The sequence below is a fragment of the Dunckerocampus dactyliophorus genome, chromosome 12 (assembly GCF_027744805.1).
Source record: "Dunckerocampus dactyliophorus isolate RoL2022-P2 chromosome 12, RoL_Ddac_1.1, whole genome shotgun sequence".
Classification (NCBI taxonomy): Eukaryota; Metazoa; Chordata; class Actinopteri; order Syngnathiformes; family Syngnathidae; genus Dunckerocampus; species Dunckerocampus dactyliophorus.
The window spans coordinates 11,579,620-11,606,810 of record NC_072830.1 but is presented as its reverse complement, the minus strand read 5'-3'; the positions used below and the strand labels follow the sequence as shown (position 1 = coordinate 11,606,810).

At 40.2% G+C, this 27,191-nt stretch overlaps 1 protein-coding gene across 8 annotated transcripts in view; it reads right to left on the bottom strand.

The window, feature by feature from the left end:
- The window catches only part of LOC129191217 (kinase suppressor of Ras 1-like), an 82,440-nt gene that overhangs the window by 43,112 nt on the left and 12,137 nt on the right, over nucleotides 1–27,191 (bottom strand). For all 8 annotated transcript variants that reach the window (XM_054794368.1, XM_054794360.1, XM_054794362.1 and 5 more), the window contains exons 2-5: nucleotides 18,738–18,885; nucleotides 12,126–12,396; nucleotides 1,612–1,778; nucleotides 1,467–1,533 (exon numbers count right to left, since the gene is read on the bottom strand). In XM_054794368.1, the coding sequence (XP_054650343.1) occupies nucleotides 1,467–1,533; nucleotides 1,612–1,778; nucleotides 12,126–12,396; nucleotides 18,738–18,885 (653 nt within the window). The remainder of the gene's footprint in view (nucleotides 1–1,466; nucleotides 1,534–1,611; nucleotides 1,779–12,125; nucleotides 12,397–18,737; nucleotides 18,886–27,191) is intronic.

Sequence of the window (27,191 nt, the reverse complement as noted above, 5' to 3'; positions counted from 1 at the left end):
CATTTTTCATAGTGTTGAGCACATCAGTGTTGAGCTATACATATGATGGTTTGTGCGTGTCATTTGAACACAAAATACCATTTTGAGAAGAGATTAATTTGGTTTGAATGTAAAGTTTCATTTTGCAGGAGAAGTGAGGGGTTTTGCCCATTGTGTGTGTGTTTTTGGATTTGTGTGTAGAGAGAATATGATGCATGCTTTCAGAAAATGTATGTAAACAATTGAGAAAAAATTGTAAAGGAAAACTGCAATTTTCTTGGAATATTGCCCATCATCCACAATCCTTATGTGAAACATGGACACATATTTTTTTCCCGTTTCTGTGCGTTTAAAGAGAGAAAATTAGTTAGCATGAAGGAGCTAACAATGGACGTCCTGTTTTGACGACAAAGCCCTAGAAACCCCCCCCTAAAAAACGGCAACAATATCCCATTTACATAACTGACCTGTATATTAACCAAGCTACAGTGATATTGTTATTGTAGCAGCTAACACGAAGAATTATACTCTTATGATGGAGTAACACAACCCCTCGCTAGTCTCAGCGTCACTCACAACACCTCAAGCCCGTGCCGAGCAGAATACTGCCTACGCGCTCAATGTGCGGCGGAAAGAAGTTCACGTAATGTTTAAAATTATCAGAATAAGGGAAACTACTTTAAGCATTACACGTTATCATTAATGTATCTGTTAATGCATGATCATTGGGGGCATTATCTTCGAAATAAGTGGGTCCCATGACGTGCATTGTTACTGTAGCTCCGTCATGCTAGATCCTTTTCTCTCTTTAGAATGCACAGAATAGGGAAAGAAACATGTGTTCATGTTTCACATACTGTAGGTATCGTGGATGATGGGTAAAATTCCAAAGTTTTCCTTTAAAAAGATTAGATGATTGAATGCACCTGTCTATGAAATTCAAGTTTTCATTTTGCGTTCCAAATAATCAGTGCGAGGTAGGCAGAGGCAGAATCAACAAAATGACAGCGGTGCCCAAATTTCTGCACCCATCAAATTTTGCTTTGACACATAATCCAATAAACATCATTTCACACTTGAAATATGACTGTGTCCATCAGTTGTGTGATATATCAAAATGCAATAGTAGCGCCAAACACCCAATGATTTAAATCATGAAAATGATGGAAATTGTCAGGGGTGCCCAAACTTTTATATAAGAGTGTATTTATTTTTTTGAAACCTATGTGTATAATTCTGTTCCTGTGTGGACTGGATAAAATTTTAATTTTTGTTTGTAAAAAGCATTCAACATGTATGTTGTATGAATCATTCCAGCCTGTAAAAGAATGCTTCAAATTATGACCAATCCAAAATGAATAAGACATTCATGCCCATGACGAGCGTATGTAAACTTCTGACATGTAGAAATTGTTATATTTCTACATTCTTTTACGTCTTATAACACACTGCAGTGTGGTCTGGGAAGCATGAGGGCAGGTACTAACCTGTGTGTAACAGCCAAGCCAATATCTCGTCTTACTGTATGAGGAGAAGTGCCTTGAACAACAGAGTCTGTGAAACACACCAACATGGACTGAATGAAGATCCAAACTCTTCTGAAATACCAGATATCATAGCAGGGTGACTCACTGTCCAGTTGGGTGGGGGCAGCCGTCATTGTGTACGGTGCTGAGACAGGGACAGGACTGTATGTGTGAGCAGAAAGCAGGGGAGACCGTGGGTTTGAATCCTCAGGACTACTGCCAAAGCCATTGACCTGAAGAGCAGCCAATGCCTTCTTGTTCTTCTTATTGGCCCTGCAAAGACATAGCCGTCAAAACCATTTCTCATAAAAAGTAGATTTTCTATCTAATCCAAACTGACAAAACTAAATATAACCCAATTTAACCCAAATGTTAAACTCAAATTTAACCCAAGTTCCTAGGTGTCTTAATAACATGTTTGAGACATGCTTTGGTCAAAATGTTCCAAAGGTGATATGGGTTTGTTCCCTGTAGTTTGTTCACACCTTGAGGTAAGAAGTACTGGACTTTGACCAATTGTACCTATTGATTCATCCTAATCAAATATCATGACATTACTACCACATCAGTACTATCAGGAGAACCAGAGTATAGAGAGGAGGGAGCCACCTGCTGTGGCCCAGCAAAGTGTACTATATTCGGGCACATGGTCTGAGTAGCCGGTGTGCCGCTACGGATGTCTCGGACAAACCTTTTGCACTTTTCAAACGCCACGAAGCTTCAAATTAAATTTAAATAAAAAAAAGTAGATCTAAAAATATAATCGGTTATCAGTACCATATCGATCTTGAGGAGCACAAAGTTATTTATCGGTATCGGTTTTTGAAACAATATATCGTGCATCTCTACTGAGAGTAGCTTGTCTGTGATACATACACTGTGGTGGAGGTGGACACCTTGTATCGGACCTCATGGCCTTGTCATGAGACAATTAGAGCAGCTATCTTCAGCTCCACAACTGCCATACATTTGAGTGCAAACTTAGTGTCATCCTGCATGGCTGCCAAGGTATGACCATGAAGTATCTGAGACATGCCTGCAGTTCCCTCAGGTAATTTTCTGAAGGAGGAGGACAACGAAAGTGGGCCGTGCAGCAACACGTCTGAAAAAGGCATATATGTTTGGTTGTGTGTGTATCCAGTTGCAGGCTTGCCAGTGTCATACGAATAACGACCCTCTCCTGTGAGGACTGTGTCGCTGAAGCCTGGTGCTTCACACCATCGTCCACGTCATATACACCTAAATTTGTAGCTGAAGCAGTCAACAACAACATATGATCCACATTCCTGTTTAACAAAGTTATGTAAAGGGATAGGTTGGATTTTTTTACATGAAGTTGGATGACATACCAGGGTTTCCCCGTGGATTTTTCAAGCTGTGGTGGTGGGCTGCATTGGAAGTGGATTGCCGTCGCTGTGGCAAGATTTTTTTTTTATATATTTAAATTTACTGTCGGTAATCATGTCAACATTAAGGTCGTTTTCACAGGCTTGAACAACAAATGCATTAATTATCTTTAAATGCCTTTGGCTCTGCCTTTTCTTCCACTCCTGATTTGTCAAGTGCCAACAGGGCAGACAGGTGATGTCGGTGCTTGTTTTTTAAAATAAAGTGTAGTGAAACATTTTTATGATATTTTACAGATATTTTATTTCAAATTAATTGTGGTCAATATGTAAATAATAGGTTATACATGTATCTACAGTATACAGCACAGGGGGTGCACGATAAAGCACGTACAAAAATATATTCAAACAACAATAAAGTCCCACTCACAGTGACAGGTTTTCACTGCTGCACAGTGCGGGGATTGGAACACCAATATAAATAAAAATAGAAAACATCTCAGGTGGGATCTCCTTGTCATGCCAGTAACGTTGGAAGCCATCCGGACTGTTAAGGTTACATTTTTTCTCATCAGAGAATAAAACTTTTTTCCACCTTACAAAGTCCCATATTTGATGCTCCCTGGCAAAGTCCAAACGGGCAGTTTTGTGGCGTTGGAGACGAGGTCTTTGGATTCCTTTTTTGTTTTTTAAAACCCTTTTCCCGCAGATGCCGTTAATGGTTATTGCGCTGCAGTAGGCACCAGTAAGGGCCTTAATGTGGGTCGAAGACCGCCCTGTGTCTTGGTGGACAGCCAATTGGATCCTCCGGCTCAGCGCAGGCGTGATCTTTCAAAAAAATGTATAACGGCTGATTTACTGCACCCAACCTCAGCAGCAATGGCACGCTGCGACAAGCCAATACGACCATATTCAAAAAGAGAAAACTTCTTAGCTTTAGCCATCAGGAGGGCATGACAGTGTGAACGCCTGACAGAAAATGAAAATTTTGAGCAGATTTTGGCTTTTATAGCCTGTGGTCTTTAACTTTTGATCAGCTGATAAACAGCCTATTTCAGCTTAATTGTTGTTTTGAATAAATTACTTTTTAAAAATACTTTTTGTCTCTTTTTGTGCCTCAACAATGACTTTCCCCCCACTTTGTCCCATGAGCCGAGTTCTGGTCGGATTTCAGTGTTGAGGAAAGTAGTCACTCAAGTCCTGTAAAACGTTTTGCTTTCTCAAAACAGTATGCGTTCAAAAGAGTAATACATTTGCATCACTAAAAAATGTGGAAAAGTAAGACCTCGCAATCGCACTGGTACACACCCTTTATAGCTGGCGTACACACTTTTTGGAGATGTGGCAAAAAGGCAACAGACATTTTAAGTGGTGAAGTGAAATCATATGTTAGTAATAAACATGCAATGGAAGCCAATAAAGATTGGAAAGACGTGAGTATTTCATTGCATGAAAACATAACGCCATTATTAACTTAAAATTGTTGACTTAAAACTGCACTGGTGTATAAGCCACACGTGTCTACGTCATAAAACTATATATTGTAGCAAGCACAAGTCCGTGAGGACCGGGTAAGTCTTTGACAGGAGCCAATTATGAGCTATGAAAAAAACCTCACAACAAGCTTGCACACCCAATGGGAATTGCAGGATGCCATTACTCAACATAAAAGTCTTACACACGGTTTCATCTTACAAACATTAAACTCATCACACAGCAAATTAACACTCAAACGTTATACCACAGAAATATAAAAACATGCATCATTATCTTTCTTATGAAAAAAACCCAACATTTCAATGTTTTCCCCTAAGGCATTTCGTTTGCAAAGAAATTGGTGGATGGTGCTGCAATGCTGCCTGTGTCCACCGGAGGGAGCCAGAGGACCCGGAGCCCAACGCCCAGAGGGAAGCTGACAGCTGTCATTGCAGCGCCACAGCATTGCTCAGCACACAAGGACTAATTTTAAAAAAAGTCACGGATGAAATAGCCATATCAAAAAGACGGTTTGATAAAAACTGTCCTTGAACTTAAGTAAAACTAAAATAATGCTATTTGGTAATAGCAGAAAAGTCACGTACAACCAAATACAAATAGACGGAGTGGACATTGAAATGGTGAATGAAAGCAAATTTCTGGGGCTCAAAATAGATGAAAAAATGAGGTGGAAATCTCACATTAAAAATATACAACAAAAGGTGGCGAGAAATACTTCAATATTGAATAAAGCAAAATTTGTTGTTGATCAAAAATCACTCCACAATCTTTACTGTTCTTTGGTATTAGCATATCGAACTTACTGTCTGAAGATATGGGGTAATAATGATAAAAGCAATCTTTACTCACTAAATGTACTGCAAAAAAGATTGGTGAGGATAATTCATAATACCGTGTATGGACAACATATAAATACTTTATTTTTTAAATCACAAATATTAAAATTTGCTGATTTAGTAAATTTTCAAACCGCTCAAATAATGCATAAAGTTAACAATAACTTGCTACCCCAAAATATCACACAAGTACTTCTTATAAGAGAGGAGAAATATGATCCGAGGGAAAAAATAAATTTGACACACTTATATGCGATATCACGCTAAAAACCCACTGCATTTCAGTATGTGGAATGAAATTATGGAACGGATTGAGCAAGGAACTCAAACAATGCACCAAGATGAGTGAACTTAAAAAAAACAATACAAGCAGTTGATGTTTGCTAAATACAAGGCAGAAGAGTCTTGAACTTGCTTTATTATGCTTGTCTCTAATTTTATTTTATTTATTTATTATTATACTGCTTATTATATTTATCGTTCTGTTATGCTTGTTCCTATGTATTATGATTTATTTACTATTATACTGAAAAAAATCTTACTAATTACATCATCATATTGTTACATTACCTTATCATTACTCTATAAAAAATCACATATGGAATACAGGAAGTGAATAATATTTACTTTACAAGATGTGGAACAAATGGGGCATAGGATTAAATAAGCTTTGCTTCTTCCTACTCCTTTTGGACATGTGGAATTGTGAATCGAATCATGTGATGCATTCCATTGTAACTTGCATGCATGTTCAGATCAAATTAAACCATCCATCCATCCATCCATCCATCCATCCATCCATTTTCTATACCACTTTTCCTCATTAGGGTTGCGGAGCATGCTGGAGCCTATTCCAGCTGACTTCAAACCAAACCAAATCTAAAATGTGGTATCAGTTAGGAAAAATGTAGAAACATGCCCACGAAAAAGGGATACCGGACCTTGATATCGGACCGCATTTTTTTTTTTGCCTCGGTTGGCCTTGCTCCATTCACACAGATGGCAAAGGACGTGCTGTCACTCAATCTTTATTTTATATTTTAGGCCAATGCTGTGTCTTCCAAATTTGGGACTTTTTCAGTGTTTCCACCTCCATTTCCATGAAAGTCTGCTTCTTCATCGTCGTTGTCTTCCCACTATTTGTGATGCAAATGTATTATTCTTTTGAACAGATTGTTTTGAGAAGCAAAACGCTTTACTAAAGTGACCCCACCAAGTAGTTGGAACTACTTTCTTTCCCACCTGATGTTTTCTACGGAGCCCCGGAGGGGACATGGAGAAAAAAATATATGATGGGTAAAAAAAAAACAAGAAAACAACGAACTTTTGCGTTCCCTCGCAAAACTTTTGCGAGATAACGTAAAACAGTTTTGCGAGGGAATGCAAAACAGACTGTAGTAAAGCTGGAAACATATTCATATATTCAAACTTCCGGGATCAATAACTCCCAAGTGAATGGTTCGAACACAGCAAACCATACCTCTTTCCAACCGTGGCAACACAGACAAACAGCTAAAACCCAGTTTTTATCAAAACAAGTCGTGTTCTGTGCAGTCTGAATTATATTGATCTCTTGGAGAAGCCGACAGCGACACCGGAGCACAGGGACCGTCTACAAATGTCTTCTTCTTCTTCTGTATTATGGCAGTTGGCATAAATGTTGACAACTCCTCAGAAAGACAAGTACAGTCAAACCTGTCTTAGCGGCCACCTTTATAGAACGGCCACCTGCCTATAGCGGCCACTGAAAAATCTCCCGCAGCAAATTTACATGTTATAGACCCTGTGTATAGCAGTCATCCGTCTAACGCGGCCAGCGGCCACCCATTTTGTCTCCCTTTGTCAATATCTGACCGCATATAGCGGCCAAATTACCGACTCAAGTAGAAGCTTCATGCACGAAAAAGTTTCGTTTTTCAATCAATGGAGCCGTCGTGTGTCGACTTGAATTACTGAGTCCTAGCTCAGTCACAATCATTCACAAGATCCACACAAACTGTCAGTTGTTCCACATAAAAAAGCCGTCTTCTTTTGAGCTTGCTATTTCCTGGTCAAACATGTAACTTTAAGAGCATTTGCACCAAAACATTACCGCAAAGTAGGCTGGGAACAGGACGTGCTCCCAGCGACGCTACAATACAATATAATACTACTATACTAAAACCATGCTAGCATATGTTTTTAAAAATGTTGCTTCTGCCAACTTTATTCATTGAACACGGCCACCACAGAGCATCTCAGAACCCACACACATCTCGTCTCTCCTTCCTGCTTGCCCACAAAGCAAAGGTTAAACAAGCCCCACTACATAGCTGTCCAGGCAATGCCTGTAACAAGTGACACCGTTTATTTCCTGGTGTGAGACAGTGTGCACTGGTCAATACTGTAATGGCGCTTGTTGTGGGGAAGGAGAGACTCACGTCGCCGATGCACTTTAATCGCTTTATTAACAGCGGAGAACACTGCAGGACTTTACATCCACACCAACATAAACACACTTCCAAACTCTCTCGACACTCACAGCTAGCACTGAGCCTAGCTCTCCTGCTCGGGACGCCCACCGTCACTTCCCGTCACTTCCCATCACTTCCTGATGAACTAAAGCTGTAATGACAGTCTGCCGTATAAAAAGTAAAATATTCAAAACAAGCGGAAGACATTACTGGAACAGCTTTGTTCTGTGGGTCGTGGATAATAACAAGCCTAGTAGTGCTGTACAACTTTTATCCGCAGTCACACAGTGCCCTCTACTGGTCAACATTAATTTTTCCCCCTTTTTTTTCTTTTTTTTTTCCTCTACTGGTCAACATTCAAACTGGACACCAACCTGTCTATAGAGACCACCTGTCTATAGCGGCCACTTTTGAAGTATCCCTCTAGTGGCCGATATAGACAAGTTTGACTGTATCTATTGGCTGTTCTGAAAGGCGATATATAGCGTCATTGGCTAGAAATATATTTATGAAGCAACAAGTTTGTGAAAATTGACTTTTGCATAATTTAGGGCAATTTTCATAAGGTTGTTACAGTTTTTTCTAATTGCTAAAACACTAAAATGACATGCATAGCACAATTATTTAAACCGACACACAGAGAGCAAAACCTCTTAAGTCTCCAAAACTCTAAACACATGTTCTGCTTTAAACACATTTTGCAATTCAAAATGGTACTTTTTAAATGCACTGAACACGGTTCTCTGCATAAAACACTACAATCTGACATAAGGTCACATGTTTGCCATTTCAAATCACCGCCATTCAAAATGACAGTACATGAGCTAATTGGCCAATATATGTGGCGCCTGGCCAAACACCTCAATGCTTATTTGTTAACACTTCAGTCAGGAAGCAAGCACTATGAAAAGACAAGTGAGTTCCTTTGGGCATGGCACTGAAAGGAATACGCCTGGCATCTCTTTGTGCGCATGCATGTTGTTCAGGCTATGGAATGGGCATGTGATGAGATTGATGTGGGTGACATTCAGGGGTGGATAAGGCAATCAAGGCGCTTCTTTACCTCCATGTCTGGCAAGGGAAGATATTGCCTGTGATGTGGACGAGGAGTTGTGGCCAGATCCAGCTGTGCGGCAAGATGCTGCCTAATTTTTCTTGCCTCTCTTTTTTTATGTATTTTTTTAATATATATTTTATCTGCACATTTTTTCTGCAATTTTCTTTTTCAGTTTACTGTTTCGTGAGCATATATTTGTTCACTCCAATGTAAACATATCTGCGGTGCATATGTTGCACTTGACTAGTTGGTGAAAAATAAAAGTACATGTTTCAACAGCGTGTGTGTATCTGCAAATATTTCTGTGCATGTGAACAATCTGAAGACTGTTCTACAATTTGAACTATTTTAGTATTATGGCAAAGTAAACTAAAGATGAGAGTGCTTTTCATTATGCCCAACAGTGTGTAGTTGATTAGACTAAGTTTTTTAATATGAATGACGTGTGTGCCACTTGGTACAAAAGTTTGATTTTGCTGAAGCTATATGTAGTTTTGGTTGCAGTGCTTCATTTTGCAGGATATACTGTATGAGGGATTTTGCAGTTCGGGTGTGTGGTTTTGTGAATTGTGCTAAGTATTTTGATAAAACCAACCTAGTTTGCAAAATTGCGTTTTAGCAATTGGAAAAAACTGTAATAAATTGACCTCTGTGAGGAGTAGGACCACAAAACTCACCTCACACATCAACGGCCTTCTTCTGTTCATACTACAGCAAAGACTTTGTGAAAATGTGCTTTTAAATAATTTTGGGGAAATGTTATTGTTTAATAAATGCAATTGTGCAACATGTCCGTTCAATAGCTTCACTTGGCCATTGTGAGGTGAATTTTGTGGTTTTAATCTTAACAGAAGTGAAGTTATTGAACGGACATGTGACAGAATTGAATTTATTAACCAGAATTCTTATGAAAATTCCCAAAATTATTTAAAAGCACATTTTCCAAACGAATTGCTGTAGTAATACCAGGAAGGAGTCACTAATGTGTGAGGTGAGTTTTGTGGTCCTACACTTTACAGAAGTGAATTTATTAACAACCCAATAAAAATTGCCCTAAATTATGTGAAAGTCCATTTTCACAAACTTGTTGCTTCTTTTATATTTTTGTAGTTCTTAACATAATCAAGGTGTTTTGATTTACTTTTGTTAATCTATCATACTTATGTTTTTTTCCTACATCTCTTAAAACATAATTTGCAAAAAACATGCAAACTAGCCAACAACATCATCTATGGCCTTCCAAGACAGCCAATAGATAGCTGTCTTTCAGAGGAGTTGTCAACATTGATGCCAACCCCCAGACGGTCCCTGCGCTCCGGTGTCGCTGCTGGCTTCTCTAGAGATCAATATAATTCAGACTGCACAGAACATGGCTCGTTTTGATAAAAACTGGGTTGTAGCTGTTTTTCTATGTTGCCACTGTTGGAAATAGGTATGGTTTGCCGTGTTAGAACCATTCACTTGGGAGTCATTGATCCCAGAAGTTTGAATATCTGAATATGTTTCCAGCTTTACGTTCCCTCGCAAAACAGTTTTGCGTTCCCTCGCAAAGCAGTTTTGCAATGAACTTTTGCTTTCCCTGGCAAAACTTTTGCCAGGGAAAGCAAAAGTTCGTTCTTTTTTTTTTTTTACCCATCATATTTTTTTTTTCTCCATGTCCCCTCCTGGGCTCCGTAGTTTTCTACCCGGCACAGCGGAGGGGGGTCCATTATGATCTGGGGTGTTACTTTCTTAAACACCAAAAACCGACCACGGGACGAAGTGGAGGGAAAGTCACTGTTTATGCACTACAACGCTGATGGGGATATCACACAACTTCATGTCAAAAAATCCCTTTAAAGGAAAACAGCACTTTTAGCAAAAAAAACTGTCCATCTCCCACAATCCTTATGTGAAACATGAACACACGTCTTTCTCTTTTCTGTGTGTTCTAAAGAAAGAAAAACAGTTAGCATGAGGAAGCTAACAATGCAGGTAATGATGGGACACCTACAGTATTTCGACTCTAAAGCCCTCTAAAAAATTTCCAACAAGGTCTTATCATTTTATATACGTGCTGTGACCATGCTGTAACAGGTACATTCATGATAACATGTAATAGAGTATTTTGATCATTTTAAACATTCACAGAACTTTTTTCCCATGTATTTCACCGAGCCCATAGAGAGGAACAAACGGTACTTCTGTCAACAACAGCAGCATAGAAAGTGCGTGTCTGTTTGCAACTACTAATCATGGCAGACTTTGTGAGAGCCTCTGACGACTCCTTTTGGACAAATGAGGATCCAGCACTTTAGCTTTTTGAGCTGGACTATACGGAGAATGAGCTTCAGGTTTTAGAAGCTGAGTGGGTAAGACGAGAAAGTGAAGCATCAGAGTAATCGGCATGACTTTGTGGTGTAAATGTGGAGCTTGTTAAGCAATGCCTACAGAAATTGAGTGTTTCTGCTGCGAGTGGCATACAGTTACCATCGAGGAAAGGCTTTGTGTGTAATTGCATCGCAACAAAAAAAGAGTTGTTAGCGCTAACAAACCCTGCAGTGGTAGAAACTTTCAACTGGCAAATACACTCCAAGCCAGCTGGACCAGACGGACAACTCTCCATGAAGTAAGTCACCATGATATTGATTGTGATACATGGAGCACATAGTGCTTAATATCTCAGCTATATACACAGTCCATGTGGCCGTGTATAAACAAAGCATGGAATGTGGGCTAATACTTCACACATCATTTGGTTGTTGGTATCCTTGTTCTCGTTTCCCAGTCAGTACAGATTGGTGTCCTATCACATTGTTTTTGAGTGGGCCCGTTACCTCTTGGTAGTGGCGTGAGGCGCTGTGTCACAATGCCAGAAAAATACTTCATGTTAGCTGCTGCAAAAACAATTTCGCTGTAGCTTGGTTTATATACAGTACAGGTCAGTTATGTAAATACAACGGTGTTTTTTTTTTTTGTTTTCTTTTAGGGCTTTATAGTCTAAATAGGTGTGTCACATTACGAGTATTGTTATCTCCCACAAGCTAGCTGTTTTTCTTTTTTTTTAGAATGCACAGAAAAGGGAAAGACGTGCGGCCATGTTTCACATAAGGATTGTGGATGACCGGCAAAATAAAAAAAAAAAAAAGTGCCGTTTTCCTTTAAGTGCTACTCCAGTCTGCAAAGCGAGCCAATTAAAGGGGATAGATATAACACGTCTTGGGGTCATCGGGGTGACTTTGTTGGTATAGCTACCTGACCCATGCATGTGAGAGACAGACATCTCCAGAAATGATGGATACGGATGGATGGATAGGCCTGTGTGTCAATATTAGCTTGTTAAAATATGTGCCTGAAACATGTCATTGAAATGTCAACTGTGCTTTTTTGAGAGTACACTGCAATCCAACAACAATACAAACATCGGCATAAGTGCAGCACTTCTAACCTACTTGGGCTTTGCAGGCTCCTCAATGCGGTTTGCAAGCTGTGACTCGTGACTCTTGCTTCGTGTCAGAGCAATGGAGAAAGGCAGGAGCTGCAACAGTTTGCGGGAGGGTGGCGGAGGTGTAGGGATAGTTTTGGTGGACTTTGGCTCCAATGAGAAGGCTTCAACCATATCCTCAGTAGGTAGGTTGTCATCCGAGTTTGGAACCACAGATACTGAAATCAAGCGGCCATGGCTGGCTGTGGGCTGCTGGGAGTCAGGCCTCACATCTTCACCTTGGGTTAAAGACAAAAGCAAGTTATAATGTACCCACACAAAAAACAATTACATTACTAATTGCTCAATTGAAAAGCCCAATGATACACATGTTAGGCATCATTTGACAAAACACTCTTTTAGCAAATTTCAAACTTAATTCCATAAACTATTAGGCCACACTTTTCCAGCATACTGTATCATTTGTTAAGAGAAAAAAAACATATCTAAACATACCACATATTCCAGGGTAAAAATCACACTTTTTTCCAGAGTTTGGCTGGTCCTGTGACTTACAGTCGGCAGTCCCATGGAGCCCACCACCACAACTTCAGAATATCCTAGGGGAAACCCTGCAGTCAGGTGCGGCATATACCGTAATTTACAGTGTATAAGCCTCTACTTTTTTCTTAAACTTTGGACCCTGCGGCTTATACATCGGTGCAACTAATTTATGGCTAAGTTCTATCCCAAGTCTACCCCTAAACCCTCATGTTACTCCTTACCCCTAGGCTTTGCACGTTCACGAGAATCAAGTGGTGTCCCAATTCTCCTTAAATCGAGGGATAAGGAGTAAGTACTAAGGGGTATACAGCCCTTGAAATATAGTGTGGTCAGGGAGCAGACTTGAAATGAAGGGGAAGACCGGAAAGAAACATATACAGGTAAATGTAAGTAATTACGCATAATTATTGAGTTTCACAGTAACGTCACTCTTGTTTTATTATATAATCAATCATTTGCTACTCCATGTAAATATTTGCCATGTTTTGAATTGTTGCTTTTCGCTAGTCATAATTACCGAAAATCTTGGGCGCCAAAACCTTGGGGACCACTGGATTAGAGAATTACTATATAGAGACAGCAACCACATTAGCCTGTTAATTTTAATTTGTATTTTGAAATTGCTCGCTAGTAAGGGGAATCTACATTACTGAACTGGCCGAGAGAGTGCCTTGTTTGTGTCCGACTAAAGGGCGCCCTTTCTCGTCCACGTTGGGTGGGTATCCCTGCTCTATACTCTGGTTCCCCCAAGCTCCATGGCAGCTCAGAGGTTGCCTGGAGCATGTGTCCGCTTACAATGCACCTCGCCTGGCTGGCAGGTGGCTATCCCCGCTCCAGAGTGTACAGCGATGTTGTCGTTTTCTAATCTAATCCGTCATGTAACACAGCACATCATAGTGATGTCTGTTTGCTGTGAATTAGAGCCACCATACTCCACTCACAATTCTCATGGTGAGATACGTTTATTGTATTCAGCATAAAGTATGGATGGTAAGGAAGTGAGCTAAATAAAAGATTTAAACAACAATTACATATTTGAACAGCACACCACATTTTCAAACTTTATTCAACTATTGGAATCTAATGTCCCATTATTTTTTTTAACATCACTCTATTTGTTTTCAGCACACTGCTACTATATTACTATTATTATTGTATTTACAATTTAGCGCATCATTCCTGTTTAGCGCATCATTAGTGTTTCATTCCTGCAGGATATGATGAGCCAATTGAAGTCAGCCTTCTGCTACACACTACAGCACTCCAGTACCATTCAAAAGCTACAATCCTGGCTATTTCGGGTGGGGCTTGCTGGATGGTGGAGGGGGGGCCCTCTTGTTTCATGCATTCTCAGTGACAATTACACGCTCACCCACTCGCGCACCTTTATATATGTATGAAGACTTGCACACATACAGCGCTACCTGTACACACGTACATATGCACACTCACAATACACTAAGTCCCCAACTTACGAACATCTGACTAGCGAACATTCGGAGATACGAACACAAGCTGACTGGTCTATATTTTCATGTATTTTGCCTTATAAGTCCATATTTATTGATATTTAAGTCCATATTTCACATGCTTGACCAGTAGAGGGCACTGTGACACTGCTAATGGGACCAACAGGCGATGAAGTCCAGGGGGAGGAGATGTGAAGAAAAGCTAGGTTGTAGCTGTACCATGCAGCTTGTGATTAAAGTTTATGAAGAGTTAGTAGGCCTGCTTAATTCTACACCACCCACAGAACACTACCTCTTTTAGAAGAGTCTAACGACGACGATGATTTGTCCTTTTTTTCAATCTCTCCTCCTCCACCACCACGTATGAGCGACCACTCCTCTTCAAAGGTAAATAACATTTATCATTACATATTATTACATCATTTTTGTTATTGTTTTTTTCATTAATTATCCTCGATTAGCATTACATACACATATACTGTATATGTATACACGTACATGTAGTTGTCACGCTTCGCAGGACAGGAGCGTCTACTTCCTGTCCTGCGTCATTATTCTGGCAAGCGATGCTTCCGGGGTGGCGTAAGGAACTGCCGCTCCACGCCTGGTGGCCGCACAGCTGCGGTCAATACTAATCAGTGACAGTTAAGAGCCAGCGCCGTCGTATGCGCAGTGCTGGTTTATTGTTGTCATTTTCATCGTTGACTTTCCAGGGCTGTCACCTACCTGTTTATATTTTGTATTTTTCCCCACAGAGTTTTTCCTCTATCACTTTTAGTTTTTTCTTGTCCTGTGCAATAAAATTACTTTTATTTTTGCACTTTGCCGCCTTCTCTCTGCACCCTAGGGGTCAACCTCCCGACAGCTTCAACGAATCGTGACAGTACTACCTATATCATTGGTAATATTACCTTTTCCCCTACTTAAGAACAATTCAACTAGCGAACGATCGTCTGGAACCAATTGTGTTCGTTAGTTTGGGACTTAGTGTAGGTACGTACTTCCCCACATTACTCACTGAATTAACCAGGGTGTTATGTTGTTGGTTTCAATTACAGAGACAGTGATGTCTGCAATATGTTTACAGTTTGTACAATGATGGGCATTGCAGGTATTGTCATTCTGATCACTAGCATAGTTAATAATTTCATTACTACCATTATGTGTGACTGTTCCAATGCAGTATTGTCATTGTGGTTGTTGATATTATTTTGCCTCTTCCGTCGGGGTCTTTATAGTCGTCACAGACATTTTGATCTAGTCCTGTTTGCTTCTGTTGTTCTGTTATTGTTGTCACAATTGTTGTTGCTGCTGTTGTCCCTGACTTTGTCTTTTTTTGTGCCCCTCTTCTTCCTGCACACCCCACGCTGTTTTCTTTACTCTTCTTCTCTATCCCCTCCTGCTCCGGTCCGGCCGCTCCAAATTACCATAAGAACAAAACATCAAAGTCAAATAAATTCTGTATAACAGGGGAAGTGTATCTCACACTTTTCCCTGGCAGAGTAAATCTGTTGAGCACGTGAGGGCATTTAGATCCACAATTCTATCTGCCTTAAAGGCTGGACAGGACGGGGGGAAAAAAAGCTACAATCTAAAATGCCATTCTTACAAAACAATCTGAGGGAGAACATCGACAGGAGAAGGGGCCAGAACAGGGAGGTTTTTGAACTTCAAAATTATGCTTGATAAGGTTTATACATTTGTTGATGAAGTTTGTTATATTTATTTCTTTTTCAAAAATATATTTGATACATTTTCTATTTTTATAAATGTTACAGTGCTGGTTGTAAGCTGTTATTTATTACAGTTGTTTGTTGTTTTGCAAAAAATGTCACTGTTTGTAAAAATGTGTGCCTTTTAATAAAAAAAAGTGTTGTGAGGGATGCTATATAACATTGAAATAACGTAGAAATGTGTGCACCTTACTTTATCCTAGAAAATAGTCATTATGGACAATTTAATACAAATATACAATACAAGTACCAAACATGTTTAAAGTAAAAAAAAAACTATTTTAAAGTTTTCCCATAATGTATAGCGTCCAAGCAAATCATTCATCAGCACACCATCCGTAGTTTCATTAGGAGCATGCCCCGACGTTGTCAGGCTAGTGGGGGCCACACAAACTACTGAGAATCATTTTGAGTTGCTACAATGACATTTTGGCAAAATGGACCAGTCTGCTGCATAATTTTTTTCACTTTCATTTTTGGGGTGTCTTTGATTTGCCCCCTCTATAGGGTGATTATTTTCATTTCTATCAAATGATGTGGCATCATTTTACTAATACATCACCTACTTATCAGGAAACATATTCAAGATCATTTTTCCTCCAGTTTAGATCTGATGCGTTTTAAAAGTGTTCCTCAAATTTTTTTGAGCAGTATATATGTACAAATCATTTTTTCCTCTAAATTTAGTGGGTGGAATTTCCGGTATATAATATATATATCGGATGCTTTTCATGCAATACTTTCTAATTAATACGCTGCTGCTTTGGAGAATAGGACAAAATTCGATATCAGTATCGGCCGATCTCAAATGCTCCAAGGAAGCGAGATCACCTGCACTGAGCAAGCGCTTCTTTTTTCTCCTGCCTGTGACTTCCCGTGAGCTCATATTCAATATTCACTTTCGGAGGAAGCCTTTTTGCGCACTAGTTGTACCAAATGCGCCGCGATGACGGGGAAAAACATTGAAAAAAAACACTCAAAAAAACATTGAGCACACAAAAAACCTGAAACACCAATGAAAAGTGCAAAAGGTTTTCCAAAGACCTCGGTGGTCACACCGGCTGCTTGGCGTGTGTGCCCAAAGACAGTGTACTTTGCTGGGCCACAGCAGGTGGCTCCCTCCACTCTACACTCTGGTTCTCCTGATAGTAGGGATGTGGTAGTAGTAATGTCATGATATTTGATTGGGATAAATCAACATGCACAGTTGGTCAAGTCCTAATTAGTTTAAGTCCTTACCGCCAGGCGTGCACAAACTACAGTTACAGAAAATCTAAATTAAAACGTAGATTAAAATAAGTTAGCGTATCAGTCTTGAGGACAGGAAGTTATCGTATTGGTTTGAAAAAAATATCTCTAGTGTCAACTATAATATTATAGTTTCAGTTTCTGATTTATGGTCTAAGAAAAGAAGTCTTCCACCAAAACTATAAAACCAACATTGGGCCTCATTCATGAAACGTTCTTAGGCAAAAATGTGTTGTTAAACCTTCTTATGAAGATTTTTGGCATTCACAAAACGTGTTCTTAACTCACAGTTCTTAGATCTAAGAACAAACTCCACAAACGCTCAGGAGGACTCTTACGCACAAATACAGCTTGCACTTTCAATGCGCAATGTGCAAATAAAATATCCCGACAATTATTTATCATCAAAACAACTAAAATATACTCCATCGATAAATATACTTTCAAATCCCAATTCATTCATCCATTTTCCTACCTCAATCGCAAACGGTATCACTCACTAAATATCCAAATAATCTCAGATTCGCAACAAGATTCTGAATGTTGTTGCAAATTTCCCTGGAGGTACACACGACTCCTCCATTTTCCTGAGTAATGGCGCAGCATGCGATGGATGGTTAATCGGTGCGTGAAATGTTAATTTCTTGCCTTTTGCGTGTTGTTATGTGGCCATTAACTTATTTTACAGGTGATCGAGGCTATGCCCTGGCACCTTGGCTCATGACACCATTGAATAATCCGCAGACCCCACAAGAATAAATGTACAACCTAAAGCACACACGTACACGCTCCTGGGACGCTGGATGTGTTTGGACACTGCAGGTGGAAGGCTGCTCTACAAACCAGAAAAGGTAGGTTTTGTAGTATTTAATATTACGTTTTAGTTTATTTATGCTTTGGAATGGCAAAAAAATAAGAGGCAAACATTCTGATTCTTTGTGAAGGCTCTCATTAATCCAGGTATTCTCCATTGCAAATATGTTTTATTTGGTCAACTGGATAAATAATTGATTCTCTGTTGTTGCAGGTGTGCAAGTGGCCTGCTGCGTCTTTCATAACATCGCAATGAAACGTGGTGTGCCTATTGCGCACGAGCACCCCCAGATATCGACATGCGACCCCAGCCACGTCTTGAGCCAGAGCACGGGGCTGCTGTATTAATTAGGCAGCGTCTAATCAAATTTAACCACAGAAAAAATAAATTGTCACACACAAACTATGTATTTTGATGTTATTTTTCCATCATGATTGTGTAAATATTTTCTAGAGTTTCCGAAATGGTTTGGTTTCTGATTGATGGCCCACCTCCCGTTTCCTCCAGATCCCTCCGGTGCAGTGCAATCTTTTTTTAACTCTGATTTTAAGTCAAACCACTTCTTTTTAACCTCTGCGGTGGTGCGTTTCTCCGTGGAAACAGCATTTATGTTACAGCATTTATGTTGCCTGCAATGGTGCTCCATGCCGAAACTTTTTGGATGGCCTGATGACCGGTGGATACACTTGAAAATAAGGTGGTCCTGTGTTCGGTCACTCCTTGTAAAAGCACCTCTATTTCTGTAGAATTGAAGTTTTTCTTTCATTTGTTGTCCAGCTGCTCCTCAGTCTTGCCCATTTTTCTTGGCTCACCTGTCTCTGCAGGACTCTTTAGACAGGAGAGGGCGGTAGCGAGGCGTGAACGATCATCAGCATTGGAGCCCAGACGTTTCATTGTGTCCTCCACCTCACTGATGGCCATCTGCAGCACAGCGTCTGCTGAGAGTTTCCTTGTCGCAGCCTGCAGGACACAAGGAATAAATTTATGTCTGTCATGAAAAAATACTCCAGCCTGCAAATTTCAACAATTCTGATTATTGTTTTATTGCTGCTTTAAGTCCACCACCATAGTGCCCGTACCCAAGAAGAGCAACGTGACCTGCTTAAATGACTATCGCCCTATAGCACTCACTCCTATTGTTATGAAGTGCTTTGAAAGAATAGTCATGACCCACATCAAAAAGAGCATCCATGGAAGATGCAGTCAACACTGCCATCCACACAGCCCTTTTTTACCTACAGGGCCAGGACACATATGTCAGAATGCTATTTATAGACTATAGCTCTGCTTTTAATACAGTCAGCCCCCACAAACTCACAAATAAGCTCCTCACACTTGGCCTGTCACCCTCCCTCTGGAACTGGGTGTTTAACTTTCTCACAGGCAGGCCCCAGTCAGTCAGAGTCCACAACCGCATATCCAGCTCAAGAATTGTGAGCACTGGGACCCCACAGGGGTGTGTGCTGAGTCCGCTCCTCTACACGCTCTTCACCTACGATTGCGTGGCCTTCCAGAACAACACCAGCATCATTAAATTTGCGGATGACACTACAGTCATCGGACTGATCACTGGTGGTGTTGAAACATCATACAGAAGAGAGGTGGCGGACCTCATAGCTTGGTGTCATGATAACAATCTCCTTCTCAATACAGATAAGACGAAAGAGATGATCATCGACCCAAGAACAAGGGAAAAGGAGCCACATAGACCCCTGTTTATTGATGAGACTGAGGTGGAGAGGGTGAAAACCAAGTTCCTTGGCACACACATCAGTGAGGACCTCACCTGGTCTCACAACACCCAACAAATTCTGAAGAAGTCCCAAAGGAGACTGTACTTCCTGAGAAGACTGAGGAAATTTGGCATGTCCACCAAAATCCTGAGTTGCTTCTACAGACGCACTATCGAAAGTGTCCTTACCGCCTCCATCACTGTTTGGTACGGTAACTGTACAACACGTGATAGGAAGGCACTCCAGCGGGTGATCAAGACCTCACAGAACATTGTTGGGGCAGCCCTCCCCTCACTGCAAGACATTTATAAAACTAGAGTCCTGCGTAGAACACACAACCTCATCAAGGACAGCACACATCCACAACACTCATTATTCACACTCCTACCGTCAGGCAGACGCTACAGGAGTTTGAAGTCCAGGACCACAAGGCTGGCAAACAGCTTTTACCCACAGGCCATCAGGCTTTTCAACCAAGCACTCACACACGCCGCACGCAACACACGCATACACTTTAGCACTTTATTTATTTATTTATTTATTTGTATTATTTATTTGTATTAATGTCTCTTCTGTTGTTGTTGCTTAATTTATTGGTATTTGTGTTTGTTTCTTATGTTCTTATTCTTTCTTGTGTTTTCTTTCTTTTCTTGGGAGAATGAACAGAATAAGACTTTAATTGCATGGTATAAGTGCTGTTTTACCATGCACATGACAAAACTCTCTTGAATCTCTTGAATCTTGAATCTTATTATTATTGTCTCTGTAACATGAATGTTGCAAAGTTCACTTGTAAATGTATTTAAAAAGTACACAAAGAACAGAATAAAAAAAGTAAAAATGCATCAACACATGAAACATGGAGATCACTGTTTTTTGTTTAACATTTCTTTTAGGATGAAGGGATTTGTCATTTATGTCATCATATGTGTCATGTATTTGGGAATGTTTGACTTTAGCTTCAAAACAAAATCTTATCAATGCATTTCTTTCAACAGGAGTGCACTCTTCGTCATTGTTTTTAACTAACTGTTCTGCACTGTTAATTAGCAGTGTTTGGGAAAAACATATATTTTATTAAAAGTTAAAACGAAAAAATCTGTGTGTGTAACATCTTTCCGTGCACTAAAGCATTAAAGCACCAGTCATGCACCGGTATATATAAAGAGGTCCTAGAACCTTATCAACCCAGGAGAACACTGCACTCCCAGAATTTACAATTACTTGCCATTCCTAGAATGTTTAGAAGTAGAATGGGAGACAGAGCATTTAGTTATCAGGCTCCTCTGTTGTGGAACCATCTCTCCCACTCGATCCAGGGGGAAGATACCCTGTCTCTATTTAAGAGTCAACTCAAAACTTTCCTCTTTGCTAAAGCATATAGTTAGAACTGATCCCTGATATGCTGATATGCATCAGAGACACTCTTCTAAGTTCCTTGGACTAAGGCTAAGACTTTTGGCATGATCTACCATGTGTAGATCTCTACTCTATTTTTATATCTTAACCCAACTGGTTGAGACAGACGGCCGCCCCACAGAGCCTGGGTTCTGTTCAAGGTTTTTTCCCCAGAGGCTTATCCACCGGTGTGACTTATATAAGAACAAATCTGCTTTTTCCGCTAAATTCAGTGGGTGCGACTTATACACTGGAATTTACGGTAGGTTTTCTTTTTTTTTTTTTTAGATTTAAGTGTAGTTTGTGCACACCTGGAGATACGAAGGACTGGAACAAATTCGGATTTGACCAACTGTACCTGTTGATTTGTTCTAATCAAATATTATGACATTACTTCTACCACATCACTACTATCAGGAGAACCAGTATAGAGCGAAGGGACCCACCTGCTGTGGCTCAGCAAAGTGCAGTATATTCGGACATACGATACTATGTAATAAAAAACCGTGCATATTTTTTAAAATTTTAGCGAATACGATTTTTTGATGGTCATATTCTTGTGCCACCTGTATAGACAGGTGGCACTTTTGCCGTTTTCCTTCAGCGGCCGCTATAGACAAGTTTGACTGTATATATATACTTCAGGGTTTAAAATAAGTTTTAAAACGACTTAAATTAATTAAATTACAAATTTATTTACATTAACCCATCCATCCATCTTCTATGGCACTTATCCTCACAAGGCTCGCGGGTATGCTGAAGCCTATCCCAGCTGACTTTGGGCAAGAGGTGGGGCACACCCTGGACTGGTCGCCAGCCAATCGCAGGGCACATACAGACAAACAACCATTCACTCTCAAATTCATACCTATGGACAATTTAGAGTCACCAATTAGCCTAACATGCATGTTTTTGGAATGTGGGAAGAAACTGGAGTACCTGGAGAAAACCCACACACACGAGAACATGTAAACTCCACACAGAAATGACCAACGGAGATTAGAACCCAGGTCTTCCCGATCTCCAGACTGTGACTGTGTGGCCAACATGCTAAACACTAGACCACCTTGCGGTCCACAATTGACTACAGATTTTATGCATTTTTTTTTTTTTTGCATGATAATGAGGAAAACAGTGAACGTCAACACAAGACGCTAGTGCTGCATAGTGCCGACCCGGAAGAGAGGCGATTCTGGTGCATGTTTGGTTTAGTTTATTATTAAATTATTAACTTTCTGCATTATTCTAGCGGTTTGAAAGTGTACTAAATCTGCAAAATCGCCCATAACACAGTCAATGCATGACGAAAGAAACACTTCATTGCATCTTTTAATGCGCGCTGCGCGGGAATCCAGAGTGGCGTTCCGATGCATATAAATGAAAAAAAAATATTTTTAGTGGGACAGCACTTACTCAGAGAGCAGTCACCTTTCCTGCATCACTCCAGTATACATCTGATAACGAAGCTAGTCAGCTACATGTGCATATTGTGTGGCTAGGACGTCATCGGTTGCCGATGTGAACAAAGAAAAGTTTGAGGAGACTTGTAGATTTATATGCAGACGCGCAAAAATGTGACTCTAGTTTGATTCACTTTGTATGTACTTATTTCAGCAGCAAAATGCGAATGAAACCTTAAAACACCTTAAAAATTTACTTGAAAACAATGTTAAGTAATATATTGTATGAATGTATATACTGCATATGCTATATAGAATACAGAATTCTTCTTCTAGAATATAGAAGAAGAATACATTATACAGGACATTTATCATTCAACAAACTAAAGAAGCAGAACAAAAGTATAAGACATAAAAATAAACTGACAACTATCCTGAGAGTGTGCAAGAGGGAATATTATAGTCATTTACTAGATAAGAATAAAAAAAACATGAGAGCAACTTGGGGCATCTTAAATAGTATTATAAAGAACAACATTAAGAAAGCAGACTACCCTCACTATTTCATGGTTGGAAACACTAACAGGAATGACATGAATGAGGTAGTTGAAATGTTTAATGATTATTTTGTAAATATTGGACCAAAACTGGAAGAAGAAATTCCAAAACAACACACTATGGACTAATGGAATGATATTATTGATAGGAATCTCAATTCTATGTTTCTCACTGTTGTAACTAAAAAGGAAATCACTGACATTCTCAAAAATTTTAAGGCAAAAACATCAACTGATTGTTATGGAATCGAACTGGAAACAATTAAAAGGGTCATCAATGAGATTGTAGAACCGTTAACATGTTAACTTATTGTTTCAGACTGGAATATTTCCAAGCAAAATGAAAACAGCCAAGGTGGTTCCAATTTTAAAAAAAAGGAGACAAACCATCTTTTCCTTATTACCTCAATTTTCTAAAATTATGGAGAAGCTATTTAATCACAGTTTGGACAAATGTATTAATGAGAATGAATTACTAGCAGGTACTCAATATGGATACAGAGCTAATAGTTCAACTTCTATTGCACTGATTGAAATCACGGAGCAAATTACTACTGCTATAGACAACAGAAGATGTGCAGCTGCAGTATTTATAGATCTGAGAAAAGCCTTCGATACAATTAATCACAATATTTTAACAACAAAATTAGAAAGGTACGGAATCAGAGGATTTGTCTTGAATTGGGTTAGAAGTTACCAAGAAAACAGGAAGCAATTTGTAAAGCTAGGTGAATATACATGGGGTCCATATTGGGACCAAAACTGTTTAATTTGTATATCAATGGCATTTGTAAAGTAACAAAGGACTTAAAGTTGGTTTACATTCATTTTACATTGACATTTATGTACGTTTATCTTCAAAACCGTGGGCGACTTGTACAATTAGCTCTGGATGTAAACATGTCGCTTCACGGGTGTCGCTGGTCACAGATCCTCGTCGCCTCCCGTGTGCATGGTTTGCTACGCGTTGGAGAGGAGTTTCACCAATCGCAGTCGTTTTTCGCCTCCCGTGCCCATAATCTTCACGAGAGGCTTGCTGCCGGAGCTACCTCCTCAAACTGGTATATGTGCCTGTATGCATCCTTTGCTTATAGCGGGGGTCTTTTAGAGGTCACTCATTTGTTAACACTCCCCCTTCCCTGTGAAATATGTAAAGCAGGGATGTCCAAAGTGCGGTCCGAGGGCAATTTGTGGATTGCATTTTTATGGGCCTGTGAACGGCACATTGTTGAAACAAAATATAAAATAAAACTGGAAAAATAAAACAAAAAAGCAGAAAGTAACTAAGAAAAAACTGAAAGTTGTAAAAAAGTTGATACTAAAACCTAATGTCTTACAGACCACTTACACAGTACACATATAGCTGAATAATAAACAATAAATATAGCAACTTCTGATCTACCTACTTCAATTTCAGACTTAAAATAATGTAACGATTTAAGCCATATCCATTCCGAGTACAGATACAGATAATTAAGATAGTGGCTCATCCCTACGAAAGAGGTCAGGTAACAAAAGGAGGCTCGACAGCTACAAGTGCTCTCAGCAACTTTGTCATTAAATGAACAGTTTTGCAATGTTCTCCGTTAATGTTCTGCTGGTTGTTAAAAGTTCAATAAAAAAAAGTTAATAAAAAGTTGTTAGGGATTGTGCGCTGCTCTGCTCTCTCTCTCTCTGCTCCTTGTTGCAGTGCACCTCCAACCACCCAGCTTCTAATTGGCACACCTGCAGCATTGAGGGAGGCCGTTGATAAGCAGCAAGCTCCTGCAGCATGGTGACAGATTGTTGTGAACCCTTGATCAACGCAGGCTCTACTCTCCTTCGCACCAGAACTTTTGCCTCAGCCTCTTGTTCCAGCCTTACGCTGCGCCTTTTGTTATTCCTACACTTGCCTGTTGCGGTGTGTTATTTGTGCTCCTAGCCCGCCTTGTACTGCTAGTGTTTTTTGTCAGCCTATCGAGGAAAAGGCTTCTTGAGACGTCATCTGTACTTCTGTGTAGAAGGTGTCGGACGTTTCGCTCCTCATCCGAAGAGCTTCGTCAGCAAACTAATAAGTGCTGGTAGCTTAGGCCTTAAATACAGTAAGAGTGGGCGGAATTGGTGTGCCAACACCCTCCTCCTATTGGTTCGTTACACTAAGCCTGGGCGGAGCAGTGGTATAATCCTATCCTGTTATTCACACCTACGATAAAAGGGAAGTGTCGCTCCCTGAATTGGGTATGAACGACTCTGATACTGGCTTGTTAGCATCTATTGTTCTGGCTCGGCCCTGCCTTCACCTCATTTGCAAGACTAAGAGCTGTGGGTTTTGGTCTCAGTAACCTGCTGAACACAGGGTCCAAAGGTTACTGAGACCAAAACCCACAGCTCTTAGTCTTGCAAATGAGGTGAAGGCAGGGCCGAGCCAGAACAATAGATGCTAACAAGCCAGTATCAGAGTCGTTCATACCCAATTCAGGGAGCGACACTTCCCTTTTATCGTAGGTGTGAATAACAGGATAGGATTATACCACTGCTCCGCCCAGGCTTAGTGTAACGAACCAATAGGAGGAGGGTGTTGGCACACCAATTCCGCCCACTCTTACTGTATTTAAGGCCTAAGCTACCAGCACTTATTAGTTTGCTGACGAAGCTCTTCGGATGAGGAGCGAAACGTCCGACACCTTCTACACAGAAGTACAGATGACGTCTCAAGAAGCCTTTTCCTCGATGGACAACTCCTGTACGACTGAGAGCCTACACAGACGTTTTGTCAGCCTAGTTTAGTGTTGCAGTTCTACCTCTCCTTTGTCGGTAGCTCTTTCTGTTTAGCCCAGTATTTTTCCCCGTGAATCTCCGGGTGATTTTCAGTTGTACTTTTTCCTAGTTTGTACTTTTGCTCCTCTGTTTGTATTTTGGCTTGTTTTTTGTAATAAATATTATTACACCCTATGCCGGCTCTCGCATCCTGGGGTCCTCGTTCCGGCCTCAGGCCAAATCCTAACATAAGTCATATAAATTTCTATTTGTCATTTTAAAAAAGGCAGATACAGCAGCGGCATGACACAGCAGCGGCAGTCCGCCCTCACATGCAGCCCACCACCACAGCTTCAAAAAATCCTGAGGGAAACCCTGTTAATGTTTTTTTTATAATTACTTCCACCAAGGTGGTTATGTTTTTGCCTGCATTTATCTTTTTATTTGTTTGTGTTCAAAATAACTTGAAAAGTTCTGAATGCATTTGGAGGAAATTTTCAGCAATTGTCGAAAATGGAAGAACTGATTAATTTTCGAGGTAATCCGCATCACAACTTTCCAACAGGTTATATAAAAATACCAAAGACTGATCCAAATAATGGAATAATTCCGCATACTATGATCCAGAATATGAAAAAACAGGGGACCTTTGAAATTTTCATCACAGGAACACAACAAATGAGGCTTAAACATGTAACAAATACCATTATATATAGCCTAAACACTGTAGAATATGGAGTGTGGCAACGGATTTGTTATATCTTCGAAAGCTATGGAGCTAGATCCAGAAGAAAACCGCCACTACGGAAAATGTGATTTTTGTGAATAACTATTGAACTAATATTTATATCATTATGAATCTATTGCAAATGGTATGTTTTCATGGTCAAGTAATCTAAATATGTACATAAAATAAATGTAGGGCTAATACTTAGGGTGTAAATCACAATATGGGGGGAACTATGAAGCTTGGCAGAGGTCTGTGTTCTTCGAGTGCTTTTCTAGTTTGTTTCTAGTAAGTCAGCATCTGCATGTTCTGGGCACGCAGGTGAAAAGAGGGGTTAAACTCTCCACTGATCACTACCTGGTGTTAAATTGGATTAAATGTCAGGGGAGCATGCCGGACAGATTTAGGAGACCCAAACGCTTAGTGAGGGTGTGCTGGGAATAGCTGGCACAGTCTCCCGTTCGTCAAGTCTTCAACTCTCACCTCCGGCAGAGCTTTGCGTGCATTCTGGGGGAGGACGAGGACATAGACTCCGAATGGGCCGTATTCTGTGCCTCCATTGCCGAGGAAGCTGATCGCAGCTGCGGCCGCAAGGTGGTCGTGACAGTCGTAGTGGCAAGCCCTGAACCCGATGGTGTACACCAGTGGTGAAGCCTGCCATCAAGCTAAAGAAGGAGTCCTATCGAGCATGCATGGCTTGTGAGACTCCTGAAGC